This window comes from Notamacropus eugenii, chromosome 5 (assembly GCF_028372415.1).
Source record: "Notamacropus eugenii isolate mMacEug1 chromosome 5, mMacEug1.pri_v2, whole genome shotgun sequence".
NCBI lineage: Eukaryota > Metazoa > Chordata > Mammalia > Diprotodontia > Macropodidae > Notamacropus > Notamacropus eugenii.
Window position 1 is genome coordinate 30,282,715 of NC_092876.1, and position 15,003 is coordinate 30,297,717.

Genomic DNA, 15,003 nt, shown 5'->3' on the forward strand with positions numbered 1-15,003 from the left:
TGATATGACCAAGTTGGATTTATACCAGGAGTTCAAGGTTGGTTCAATACTAGGAAAACAATGAGCATAATTGGCTGTATCAATAACAAAACCAACAGAAATTGTATGATTATCTCAATAGATGCTGAAAAAGCTTTTGACAAAATACAGCAAGCATTCCTATTTAAAACACTAAAGAGCATAGTAATAAAGGGAGAATTTCTTTAAAATGACAAGCCGTATCCATCAAAACCATCCACAAGCATTATCTGTAATCAGGATAAACTACAGACCTTTCCAGGAAGATTAGAGGGGAAACAAAGAGGCCAATTATCATCACTACTAATTAATATTTTGCTAGAAATATTAGCTTTAGAAATAAGAGAAGAAAAAGAACTTAAAACAATTAGAATGGCAATGAGGAAACAAAAGAATCGCTCTGCAGATGATATGATGGCATACTTAGATAATCCTAGAGAACAACTAAAATCTACTTGAAATAATTAACAAATTTAGCAAAGTTGCAGAATGTAAAATAAATTCATATAAATTATGAACATTTCTATGTATCCAGCAAGGTCTATCAGGAGGATATAGACAGAGAAATTCCATTTAAAGTAACTGTGGACAACATAAAATATTTGGGAATCTGCTTGTCAACACAAACTTAAGAACGATATCAACAAAATTACAAACTCTTTCTCACATAAATAAAGCCAGATCTAAACATTCGGAAAAATAGCAATTATTCGTTGGCAGACCAAGTCAATATAATAAAATGACAATTTTTACCTAAATTAATATGCTTATTCAGTGTTATACCATTGAAACTACCAAAAATTATTTTATGGACCTGGAAAAAATGATAACAAAATTCATCTGAAAAAACAAAAGATCAAGAATATAAAGGAAATTGATGAAAAAATGCAAGGAAGGTGACTTAGGCATATCAGATATAAAACTATACTATAAAGTAGCAATCATTTTAACTATCTAGTACTAGCTAATCAATAGCATGGTGGATCAGTGGAGTAGGTTAGGTACACAACACACAGTAGCAAATGACCACAGTAATCTGCTGTTTGAGAAGAACCTAGCATCTTTTGGTATAAAACTCACTATTTGAAAAAAAAAAGCTACTGAGAGATGTCCGAAATCATGTCAGAAATTAAGTATAGACCAACATCTTATACTATATACCAAGATAAGGTCAAAATTGGTACATGATTTAGACATTAAAGAGTGATGTCATAAGCAAATTAGGAGAGCAAAGAGTAGTTTACCTTTCATATCTTTGAAGAAGAGAAGAATTAATGACCAAACAAGTTATAGAGAACATTATGAAAAGTAAATTGGATAATTTCGATGGCATTAAATCAATAGGTTTTTCACAAACAAAGCCAATGCAATCAAGATTAGAGGGAAACAGAAAGCTTAGAAAAATTTTTACAACCAGTGTCTCTGATAAAGGCCTCATTTCTAAACTATGTAGAGAACTGCATCAAATTTATAAGAATACAAGTCCTTACCCAATTGATAAATGGTCCAAGGATATGAACAAACAGTTTGCAGATGAAGAAATTAAAGCTATCTAAAGTCGTATAAAAAATGCTCTAAATCACTACTGAACAGAGAAATGCAAATTAAAACAACTCTGAACTACCTCATCACACTTATCAGATTGACTAATATGACAAAACAGGAACATGATAAATGTTGGAGAAGATGTGGGAAAATTGGAACACTAATACATTGTTGGTGGATTGTGAACTGACCCAACTCTTCTGGAAAGCAATTTGGAACTATGCCCAAAGGGCTATAAAACTGTGCATACCCTTCAACCCAGCAATCCACTTCTAGGTCCTTATCCCAAAGAGATCATAAAAATAGGAAAAGGACCCGCATGTACGAAAATATTTATGGCAGCTCTTTTTGTAGCGGCCAAGAATGGGAAATTGAGGGGATGCCCATCAACTGGGAAATGGCTGAATAAGCTGTGGTATACGATTGTGAAGAAATATGATTATACTTTAATAAATGATGAGAAGGATGCTCTCAGAAAGACCTGGAAAGACCTGCATGAATTGACGGAAAGAGAAATGGCTAGAACCAAGAGAACATTGTACACAGTAACAGCAGCACTGTATCATGATCACCTATGATGGACTGAGCTCCTCTCAGCAACAGAATGATCAAAGACAAATACAAAGGACTCGAAAATGCCCTCCATATCCAGAGAAAAAACTGATAGAGTTTGAATGAAGATCTAAGCATACTATTTTCACTTTATTTTTCCATAGTTTCCCCCTTTTGTACTGTTTTTTCTTTTGTAATACGAAAAATGTGGAAATACGTTTTACATGATTGCACATATATAATCTATATCAAACTATTTACTGTCATAGGGAAGATGGAGGGGAGGGACAAAATTTCGAACTCAAAATTTTGTTGAGAAATGACTATTAAAATTTGCATTTATGCATAATTGAAAAAACAAAATACTGTTAAAAAAGGAATAAAAGTGAAAAAAAAAAGCCTAAAACATCATGGAGTAAACTTCACAACCACCCACCTACAGGTGAATCAATATTTTTTTGTTGGGACTAGATTGATTACAAAATGGGAGGGCACATTACAATGAGAGGAAGAAGATGGTGATAGAGTAGAAGGTATCATGTACTCTAATCAAATCAAAGGGAAAATAACTCCTATAGTCAATCGGGAAGAAGAAAGCCTACAGGAGGATGGGTGAGGAGACAAAGAGAGAAATTAGGAGGAGGAAAGAAGAAAGGAATAAACCTTTTTTAAATGATGGGAGTAGGGATAACACTAATGAATGCTCCTATGGGTGAAGATATATTTGACGAGGAAGATGGGGAACTCAAAATGAGTATTTTCTTCAGAGATCTGCCACTTAGAGAAGTCATTCATTCTGCCTCAGGATAAGTGGAATCAGAGGTTCTAGGGAGAACTCATAAGGCAGCTAGGTGGTGCAGTGGATGAGTGCTGGGTGTAGATTTAGGAAGACCTGAACCCAATTTTGGCTTCGGATACTACCTGTGTGACTCTGGATAAATCACTTGACTGTTTGTCTCAATTTCCTCATCTGTAAAAATGAACTGGAAAGGAAATCAGAGTCACTTTAGTATCTCTGCCAAGAAAACCTTAGAAAGGCGTGAGAAAGAGTTGTTCCTGACTGAAATGACTACATAAGGGACAATTAAAACCCTGAAAAGTGGGAGGATCTGATTGAGGGAAGAGTTTTTGAGGTCAATGGAGACAAGTTACCAAGGAAAAACCAGTCAATAATAAACCAAATAGTTAAGAACACAGGAAGAATCCTAACATGGGGCAGTATCCTCTCTAGTACCTGCAGGGATAAGTATTTCTTCAAAAGTTAGGCCAACAACAAAAAAGTGGGATTAAGAGAGCAAGCTCTAAAGGGAGTAATCAAAACTCAAATGACGAATATAAAAAATTTTAATTCCCTGAGGACTATGGAGGCTGAAGAAGGACTAAATAACTGTAAGTGGTATGTTCTAAGGAAAAAAGTGTAGAATAAATATAAAATAAATAATAAAAAGAATGAGGAAATGGAATCCATTGGAGAAAGCAAAGCACAAAAAAAGAAAAACATTAAAAACTTACCAAATAAAACTAATTGAAAGGTAAGAGACGTCTTTTTGGGGCCTGTTCAAGAAAGAAGAACGACAAGCCTTCTCCCTAACCCAGGGTTCTGCTAGACTATGACCACAGAGATGAGGTAATCACTGCTAATTCTAGATGGAGAGGGGAGGAAGGGCCATTGACACCTATGTCAACTCAGGTAAAAATAACTGCAATTCCAATTAGTTTCCTGCAATTGCCTAACGTACCCCTCCCTGCATCTCCCTAAAAATACCACAATTCATTTATTTGTGTTTGTTAGCTCTGCTCCCACTCTCCTTCCACAAACTTTAGCCCAGAAGCAAATATGACAGGTATCCAATGTGGCAGTGCTATTTCTGGACTCTACCCTTCCAGGTAGAGAATCAGATGACCTTGATTCAAATTCCAGTCTTGTCACTGACTACCTGTCTGACCATTACCTCTCATTTTCTTCATCTACAAAACCAACAGATCAAAAACGTCCATATTTGTGGATAATGGTTAAATCTATCTTCAAAATACATTTACAAGTTTAAAAGAAAAGAACACACATCAGGATAGAGATTAGAGAATCCCTAAGTTAGAGGATCCCAACTCTAAATCCTAAGATTTAATAATTGCTCCCCCATAACTCCTAAATTAGATCAAAGTATAAATGACTCACATATATAGGTTTGGGTTAGAGCTTTACTTGTCTCTTTTTTTGGGTCAATTCTTGGTTTGTTATGATTATTTTTAAAAGAATACTTGGTTAACAGCAGGTGGAGGATTCCATGCTCCACAGGCAGAGAGAATATCCCATGGAGGGGATCCTTAGGGCTCATCTGATACAGTTTCCTCCTAACACAAAGGAGAAAGGGATGGCCTAGAGAGAGGGAGGACTTACTTAAGGTCATAGCCAGTAAAAGATCTATTTTGGGCCCTACCTTTGACTCCCTACAGCCTTACCTTCAAACCTTAAGATGCCTTGTCCTCCAAGCCTAGTAATAGGGCTTCCTAACTTCTTCTGTGGTCTTAGAGTCCTCCAAAATTTTCGTCTCTACATTCTGGGATTCCCCCTGAACTTGTTTCTGAGCTCCAAGATGCCGCTTGTAGACTCAAGATTCCTTTGCAAATATACACCATCATGTTTTGAGATCATCAGGTCTATCTCTGGCACTCTTTTGAGTCTCATTCATTTCTACTTTTACCCCCCAGGAATATCAAGTCTCTGAGCCCTCACTGCACTTGATTCCTCCCTTTTTTTGACTTTCAAGGTTGCCTAGACCTGGGGCTCAGAGAGGACTGGGTTGGGATTGTGAACGTTATCTAAGAGAGCTGGGAATGGAACCAAGTACCAACCCTTCCTTCCAGCATAAAAGAAAAAGACAGCCCAATTTGGACCCAGTCTTGACTCCACACATTGCCAACCATAGACAACAGTATAGAGCTAACCTCTGCCACCTCTACCATACTGGCCTTCAGTCTCCTGCTGGGGGTCATATTCTTTTGTCTCGCAGGCTTTTTGGTGCTCTCTGTCTGGAAAGAGAGGAACGTCTACAGCAGCCTTCCCACTGGGTGCACCCCCCTGCCTATCATTGTCAGCTACCTGAATCTCAACACCCAACAGATGTATGACTCCCTCATGAAGGTACTGAGACTGGGAGTGGGGTGGGAACAAGATGGAGAAAAAGATAGACTGATAGAAACACAAAGTTTGAGATAGATATTGAGAGAAATGCAAGGAGCAAAGAGAAAGAGAGACTGGGTGGGGAAGAGACAAGTGCTCAGACAGACAGACAGGGAGATCCATGAAGTCACAGAGACACTGAAACAGATACTCAATGTGACAGAAACAGACACAGAAAAGCAAAGAGACAGTAGAGACACTGAGAGATAGACATCAAGATATGAAGAGAGAAACATCCAGAGAGGTACAGAGTAGAAAACAGACAGACACATAAAGATAGGGAAACAGTTGCATATAGATCCACAACTATGGAGAGACAGAATCATAAACAGAGACACCCAGAGGAGCAAAGACAGTGAGACCAAAAGACAAATTAGCAGGGAGATACACAGTAACAGAGAAAGAAACACAGAGAGTAACTGTGACAGAGAATCACAGAGCGCATTAGAAGCACACAAAGAAAGATATTCAGAACCAAAGACAGAGAAAATGACAATCAAATTGGCAGGAAAACACAGAGAAACAAACTATCAGAAAAGAAACAAAGCAGAGCCTGAGATAAAAACACATAACTTTAATGAGATGGATACACAGAGAGATGGACTCAAAGACATAGAGTGAGATAGAGAAGCACAAGCAGCAAAGAGACAGAGAGACAGACAGACACAACCCCCTAACACAGAGATATCTCTTACATGTATCAATAGGTTCTAGGGTGGTGGTGGGAGCCTCTGGGTCAGAGAGAAAGAGATATGGAGAAAGACAGATAAATGGAGATGGGAAAAAGTCTCTGCTTCTTGTTACTGATTTGACCAACGTCCTTTCCTCTCTCTAATCCTCAGTTTCCCTCTCTAAAATATGGCCATGTTAGGTTAGATGGTCTCTAGGGTTCATGTCTTATGATCCTATGGGGAAAAGCCTCCAAGAAAAGCACAGAACCTGTTTGTGGGGAGGTATGTGTTCAACTGGGGTACAAGAGAAGGATTCAGGGGAAATGGTGGCCAAGAAAACTGGAAAGCCAGCCTGAAGACCTGAGAGAGAGAACTTGAGGTAGATAATGGAATATGAGAGATGAGAGGCCAGGGAGATCTCTTGGCAGAAAATGAGGACTAGAGGAGCAGCATCAGACATGCCTGCTGTGCCATGGCCATGGGGTTCATTAGTTTCTCATGACTCAGCAGAATTGTTTAAGGAAGCCCAGTATAGGTCAGGGACTTGGAAAATGATATGCCCATCCCCATAGAGCATCAAGAGGACATTTAAATATACACTTTGAAATACTCCTCCTGGATTCCCTGGCTCCCTCCAAGTCAGTCTCAGGTGAGATCCCACCTTCAGCATGTGACACTGGGAGAAAAGGGAAAAGGGAGATAGAATGGGGCAAAATATCTTCCATAAAAGAGGTATGAAAAAAGAATTACAGTAGAGGGGAAGATGGTGGGTGGGAAGGCAGGCAGTGCTTGAACCTTATTCTCATTATAATTTGCTCAAAAAGGGAATAACCTTTCCACTCAGTTTGATATAAAAATCTATCTTACCCCACAGGCAACTAAAAATAATGAGGGCACAAGGGAAGAGCAGGATTGATAGAATGGAGGACAGATTAGGGGAGATGGTTATCAGAAGTAAAGCACCTTTGAGGAGGGACAAGATGAAAGATAAAATAGAGAAGGACAAACAAGGGAAAAATAGGAAGGAGAGAAATACACAGTTATAATAACTGCAAATGTGAATGAGATGAACTCACCCATAAGACAGATGGAAGTAGCAGGATGGATTAAAAAACTGGAATCTTACAATATGCCATTTGTAAGAAACCCATTTGAAGTGCAGAAACACACAGAGTAAAGGTAAGGGACTGGAGCAAAATCTATCGTCCTTCAACTGAAGTAAAAAAGACAGGGGTACCAATCATGTTTTTACTAGTAAAGTAAAAACAAAAATAGATCTAATTAAGAGAGATAAGGAAGCAAACTATATCTTGCTAAAAGGTAACATAGACAATGCAGTTATAGCAGTACTCAAGACATAGACACCAAATTGTATATTATCTAAATTGTAAAAGAAGATAAATGAATTACAATAGGAAATATAAAATAAAACTACAGTAGCAAGGGACCTCAATTTCCCCCTTGGAACTAGATAAAATCTAAGCACGAGATAAACAAGAAATAAGCTAAAGAGTGAACAAAATTCTTACCCCACATATCTCTGGAGAAAATTGAATGAGAATACAAAGGAATATACCTTTTCCTCAGCAGCACATGGTACCTGCAGAAAAATTGACCATGTAGAAAGATGGAACCAAGATGGTGGAGTAAAGGGAGGGAATCGCTGGAGCTCTCCCCAAAACACATCCCAAAACCTCTAAATAATGACTGTAACCAATTTCTAGAGTGAGAGGACCAACAAAAAGATGGAATGAAGCACTTTTCCTACCCAAAACAACTTGGAAGGTCAGCAGGAAAAGTCTCTTATACTAGGGTGGGAGAGGATCACAGCAAACCAGGAACAGAGTTTGAGATGACTAAATCAGTTGCAGTAGTGGTGGTTTCCAGACCTCTCAGTCTACAGACACCAAACACAACTTAGAAAATATGCAGGAAAGGTCTGTTCTTTCTGAGTGAGAGTGGAGCACAATACAGCAGTGACAGCACAGTTCAGGTCCCAGCAGATGAGGAGTACACCTTGGGAGCCATTGTATCAACAGTAGCAGCAGCAGCAGCAGCTACTTCTGCAGCTCTCCGTCCACAGATGATAAGGGGATCACACAACTGGTCAAAATATTACAGGTGTCTCACTGAAGCAAAACTCTGTTGCTTTGCCCATACTTGGATCTGGGTCATAATCCTGTGTGACAGTCTCAGAGAAAGGAGGAGCACTAGCATACCAGAGCTTGTGACCAAAGTGGAAAGGGGAGCCTCCTCACAGTTCCAGGAAATAAACGACTGCTTGTGGTCACTGACAGACCAGAGCACAGGCCAGGAAAGTAGTAAGCACTTCTCTTTAAACCATAGCACCTTAGAAGAACTAAAAATTTACAGGCCCTTAGAAGTATCTCTGAAAACAGCTACACAAATCCCTGAGGTTTTGGACAGTGAGCTCTCCACCCTGGAAGCAGAGCTGTACTTTACCAAAGAGTTAAGAGACAAGTAATAGGCTGGCAAAATGAGCAAACAACAGAAAAATTCTGACCATAGAAAGTTACTATGCTGACAAGGAAGATCAAAACATACACTCAGAAGAAGACAACAAAGGCAAAACTTCTATATCCAAAGCCTCCAAGAGAAAAATCAATGAGGAGAATGCCATAAAAATCAGAAGTGGCCAATTGAAAGCTAGGTCCAAAAGTTCACTGAAGAAAATAATTTCTTAAAAATGAGAATGGAGCAAAATGACTTCATGAGAAATGAAGAAACAATAAGACCAAATCAAAAGAATGAAAAAATAGAGGACAATGTGAAATCTCATTGGAAAAACAGCTAACTTGGAAAATAGATCCAGAAGAGATAATTTAAAAAACAGTGAACTAGCTAAAGAGTCTAGAAATCATCTTTCAATAAATCATCAAGGAACACTGCCTTGATGTTCTAGAACTAGAGGGAAAAACAGAAATTGAAAGAACACTAAAAGAGATCCCAAATACAAACCTCCCAGGAATATTATAGTCACATCCCAGAGGTCTAAGGTCAATGAAAATATGGCAAGCAGAAAGAATGAAAAAAAATTAACTATCTTGGAACCACAGCCAGGATAACACAAGATTTAGCAGTTTCTACATTAAAGGACTAGAATGCTTGGGATATGATATTTCATAGGGCAAAGAACCTGGGATTACAACTAAAAATCTCCTACCCAACAAAAGAGGATAATCCTTCAGGGGGAATAATGCACATTCAATGCAATAGAGGACTTCCAAGAATTCTTTTTTTCTTTAAATTTACTGTCAGTTTTCAACTTTCACTTCCACAAAAATTTTCAATTTCAAAATTTCTTCCCATCTCCCTCCCACCACCCCAGGAGAGTGTGTATTCTGATTATCCTTTCCTCCTTTCTATTACACTCCCCCTACTCCCTGAAATCCCTTTCCCTTCTATTTTCCTATAGGGCAAGACATATTTCAAACTATTCAGCATCTGGGTACAGGGTGGGATAACACACACACACATGCACATGCACACGCACACACACATAGAAACAGAGTGCACAGAGTGAACTGAAGAGGAGGGGATCATATCTTAAAAAAAAAATGAAATCAAGCAGTGAGAGAGAAATATATTGGGAGGAGAAAGGGAGAAATGGAATGGGCAAATTATCTCTCATAAAAGAGGCAAGCAAAAGACTTTTTAGCGAAGGGAAAAAGAGGGGAGGTGAGAGAAAAACATGAAGTTTACTCTCATCACATTCCACTAAAAGAAGGAATAAAATGCACACTCATTTTGGTATGAAAACCTATCTTACAATACAGGAAAGTGGGGGATAAGGGGATAAGCAGGGTGGGGGGGATGATGGAAGGGAGGTCACGGGGAGGAGGGAGCAATTTGAGGTCAACACTCATGGAGAGGGTCAGGATCAAAAGAGAGAACAGAAGTAATGGGGGACAGGATAGGATGGAGGGAAATATAATTAGTTCTTACACAACACTACTATTATGGAAGTCATTTGCAAAACTACACAGATCTGGCCTATATTGAATTGCTTGCCTTCCAAAGGGAAGGGGTGGGGAGGGAGGGAGGGCAGAATGGCAGACAGGGGGAATTAGAACACTCCGTGTTTTGGGGTTGGGGGAAGGGACAAAAGGGGAGAAAATGTGGAACCCAAAATTTTGTGAAAATGAATGTTAAAAGTTAGATAAATTAATTTTAAAAAAAGATGTATTTCAATACACCATTGCCTATATATTTCCTAATTTCATGTAAAAACAATTTTTAACATTCACTTTTAATGCTTTGAGTTATATTGTGAAATCCTAGCTATATTTTCCTTTTTTCCTAACCCACCCTCCATTTATTCTATTCTCTCCTTTGATCTTTCTACAAAGGTTTTTTTTTCCAATTACCTCTTCCCTGAGTCTGCTGTCCCTTCTAGTATCCTCCCTCTCTTATCCCTTTCCCCCCTGTTTTCCTGTATGGTAGAATCAACTTCCTTACACAACTGAGTGTATTCCCTCATGAGGCCAAATCCGATGAAAGTATGGCTCCCTTATATCTTCTCACATTCCCCCTCGTCCCCTCCATTACAAAAGCTCCTTCTTGTCTCATTTGTGTGAGGTGATTTATTACATTCAACCTCTCCCTTTCTCTTTCTCCCAGTACATTCCTCTTAAATTTTAGTTTTAGATATCATCCCTTCATATTGATCTCACCCTGTGCTCTCTCTGTCTCCATACACACACACACACACACACACACACACACACACACACGCACACACACACACACACACACGTACATAAATAGAAAATACACGTATATTCCCTCCAACTACCCTAACACTGAGAAACATCTCATGAGTTACAAATATCATCTTTCCATGTAGTAATGTAAACAGTTCTCCTTTGATAAGTCCTTTGTGGTTTTTTCTTTGCTGTTTACAGTTTCATGCTTTTCTTGATTCTCATATTTGAAAGTCAAATTTTCTATTCAGCTCTTATCTTTCCAACAAGAATGCTTGGAAGTCCTCTATTTCATTGAAATTCCATTTCCCCCTAAAGTATTATACTCATCTTTGCTGGGGAGGTGATTCTTGGTTTTAATCCTAGTTTCTTTGACCTCTGGAATACAACATTCCAAGACCTCTCATCCCTTAGTGTAGAAGCTGGTAAATCTTGTGTTATCTTGATTGTTTTCCCACAATACTTGAATTGTTTCTTTCTGGCTGATTGCAATGTTTTCTCCTTGACCTGGGAACTCTGGAATTTGGCTACAATATTCCTAGGAGTTTTCCTTTTGGTATGTCTTTCAGGAGGTGATCAATGGATTCTTTCCATTTCTATTTTCTACTCTGGTTCTAGAATATTAGGACAGTTTTCCTTGATAATTTCTTGAAAGATGATGTCTAGATACTTTTTTTTGATCATGGCTTTCAGTTACTACAATAATTTTAAATGATCTCTCCTGGACTCATTTTCCAGGTCAGTTGATTTTCCAATGAGATACTTCACATTGTCTTCTATTTTTCTATTCTTTTGGTTTTGTTTTATAATTTGTTGATTTCTCATAAAGTCATTCGTCTCCATGTGTTTCATTCGAATGTTTAAAGAATTATTTTCTTCAGTGAGCTTTTGGACTTCCTTTTACATGTGGCCCATTCTGTTTTTTAAGTCATTCTTCTCCTCAGTGGCTGGTTGAACTCCTCTTGCTATTTGACCAAGTCTCTTTTTTAAGGTGTTATTATCTTCAATTTTTTGTGTGTCTCCTTTACCAAGCTGTTGACTCATTTTTCATGATTTTCTTGCATCACTCTCACTTCTCTTTCAAATTTTTCCTCCACTTCTCTTAGTTGAGTTTCAAAATCTTTTTTTGACCTCTACCATGACCTGAGACCTATTCATTTTTTTGGAAGCTTTGGATTCAGGAGCCTTGACTTTGTTGTCTTCTTCTGGTTGCATACCTTGATCTTCCTCATTACCAATGATATAAGAAAATAACTTTTCATGGCCAAGTAAGAATCTATAGTCTGCTTTTTTCTACTCCTTTGCTCATCCTCCTAGCCAATCATTTGACCTTTGAGCTCTTTGTTAAGTGTATCACTTCAGAAACAGTGGCAGCTTAGGTAGGAGCTGTTGCTGCCCTGAGGCCAGTGCCAGGGCTGGGAGCCCTGGTCTCTCAGCCAGGTGAGAGACCCTTCTCACTCACCTTCACAGCTGTCTTTGGTACTTGTGGGTTGAGAAGTCTGGAAATTGCCTCCAGGGATTCAGTCCCCTAAAGCCTGCTCCATCTCTGTCTGTGTTCATGTGGCCCATGCTAAACTATGCTCTGCTCTCAGCCAAATGTGATAGACTCTTCCTGTCGACCTTCCAGATTCTCTTGGGCTGCAAATTTGTTTCCGACTGTTATTTTGTGACTTCTGCTGCTCTAGAATTTGTTAAGAGTAATTTTTAAAGGTTTTACGAGGGGGTTAGGGGAAGAGCTCAAGCGGGTCCCTGGTTCTACTCTGCCGTATTGGCTCTGTTCCTTCGCTTTCAAGCATTCTTGATGGAAAGACTTGAGTGGAATAGAAAGATTGACTTTCAAATACAAGACTCAAGAGAAGCATTAAAAAGTAATCAGGAAAGGGAAAACATAACGGACTTAGTAAGGTTAAACTGTTTACATTCCTACTTGGGAAGATGATATTTTCAACTCATGAGACCTTTCTCATTACTAGTGTATGTAGGTAGAATGCGTGTATATAGAGTGCACAGGTGTGAGCTGAATATGAAGGGATGATATCTAAAAAAATAAAATTAAGGCATGAGAGGGGAATGTACAGAGAGAAAGAGACAGGGAGAGGTAGAATGGTGTAAATTATCTCACATGAAGGAGTCAAGAGAATGATTTTATAGTGGAGGGGAAGAGCAGGCAGAGGTGAGGGGGAGTGAATGAACCTTATTCTAATCAGAATAGGCTCAAAAAGGGAGTCACATACACACCTAATTGGGTGTAGAAATCTATCTTACCCTACACGAAAGTAGGAGGGGAAAGGAATAAGAGAAGGTGGGATGATAGAAGGAAGTATAGATTTGGGGAGGGGTGGTCAAAACACTTTTGAGGACGGATAGAGTTAAAAGAGAGAGAGAGTAGAATAAAGAGTGGTGGTGAATAGGATGGAAGGAAATACGTGGGCAACAGTTACTATGAAAAAAATTTTGAAGCAATTTTTTCTGATAAAGGTTTTATTTCTCAAACATATAGAGAACTGAGTCAAACTTAAGAAAAAATAAAAGTCATTCATCAACTGATACCTGATCAAAAGATATAATCAGTTTTCAGACGAAGTAATCAAAGTTACCTCTACCCATATTTTAAAAATGTTCTAACTCACTATTGATTGGAGAAATGCAAATTAAAACAATTCTGAGGTACTATCTCATACCTACTAGCTTGGCTAGTAGGACAGAAAAGAAAAATGGTGGATATTAGAGGGAATGTGGGGAAAATGAGACATCAATGCACTTTTGCTGGAGTTGTGAACTGATACAACCATTCTGTAGAGCAATTTGGAACTATGTACAAAGTAACAGCTTATTGTAAGATGAATATCTATGAATGACTTAGCTATTTTCAGCAATACAACGATAAAAGACAATTCTGAAGGACTTATGGTGAAAAATGGTATCCATCCCCAGAGAAAGAATTGATTGATGGTTTCTGAATACAGATTGGAGCATGCATTTTTTTACTTTATTTTTCCTGAGTATTTTGCTAATGTTTTCTTTCACAATATGACTATTATGGAAATGTTTTGCATGACTACACATATATAGCCTATACTGAATTGCTTGCCTTCTCAGTGGGGGAGGGAGTTGGAGAGGGAGGAAGGAAGAGAATTTAGGCCTCAAAATTTTAAAAATGAATGGTACAATTGTTTTTCTTTGTAGGTAGGGAAAATAAAATGTTAAATATTTGACCATATATTAAGTCATAAAAACCTCACAACCAAATGCAGAAAAGCAGAAATATTACGTGCATCCTTCTTGAGACCTTAATGCAATAAAAATACATTAAATAAAGGACAGGGGAAATATAGATTAACATTAATTGGAAACTGGTAGAATTCCAAAAGATAAGTGGGTCAAAGAACAAATTGTAGAAACAATCAATAAATTCTTTAAAGAGGATGCCAACAATGAGACACTATACCAGAATTTACAGGATGCAGCCAAAGAAGTAGTCAGGAGAACATTTATACCTACAAATCCTTAGATTAAGAAAATAGAGAAAGAGCAGATCAATCAATTGGGCATACAACTAAACAACCCAGAAAAAAAAAAATTAAAAATCCTCAGTTAAACGCCAAATTAGAAAGTCTGCCAATCAAAGAAGTAAATAAAATTGAAAGTAAGAAAACCATTCAAATAATGAATAAAGCTCAAAGTTAGTTTATGGAAGTCCTTCATAGTTAATCATTGTACAATATTGCCATTGCTGTGCACAAAGCACTCATATTATTATAAATTTGATTCAATTCTCTACATAATTGAGAAATGGGGCCTTTATCACAGACACTATTTGCAAAAAAATTTTCACCAGTTTTCTGCACCCCTTTGAATCTTGGTTGCATTGGGTTTGGTTGTACAAAAACTTTTCAGTTTAATGTAATCAAAATTATCCATCTTGCACTTCATAATTCTTTCTATCTCTTCTTTAGCCAACAATTCTTCCCTTCTCCACAAATCTGATAAATACACTAGTTCTTGCTCCATCGATTTGTCCATAGTATCAATCTTTATACTTAGATAGTGTACCCATTTGGACTTTATTCTTGTGTATGGTGTCAGGCATTGGTCTAAGCCTAGTTTCAGCCACACTGTTGTCCAGTTTTCCCAGCAATTTTTGTCAAACAGCGAGTTCTTATCCCAGAAGCTGGGGTCCTTGGGTTTATCAAACAGTAGATTGCTATAATCATTGTCTTGAGTACCTAGCATATTCCACTTGTCCAGTCTTTGGCTTCTAAGCCAATACCAAGTGGTTTTGATAACTGCTGCTGTATGCAACTTGAGATCT

The 15,003-nt window shown here is 38.1% G+C and overlaps 1 protein-coding gene across 1 annotated transcript in view; it reads left to right on the plus strand.

Annotated features, from left to right (window-relative positions):
* Positions 1-3,952: 3,952 nt before the first annotated feature.
* Positions 3,953-15,003, plus strand: part of LOC140507448 (cytochrome P450 2G1-like) — a 47,368-nt gene continuing 36,317 nt past the window's right edge. The window contains 2 exon segments of the mRNA XM_072615536.1: positions 3,953-3,959; positions 5,127-5,277. Coding sequence (XP_072471637.1) covers positions 3,953-3,959; positions 5,127-5,277 — 158 coding nt within the window.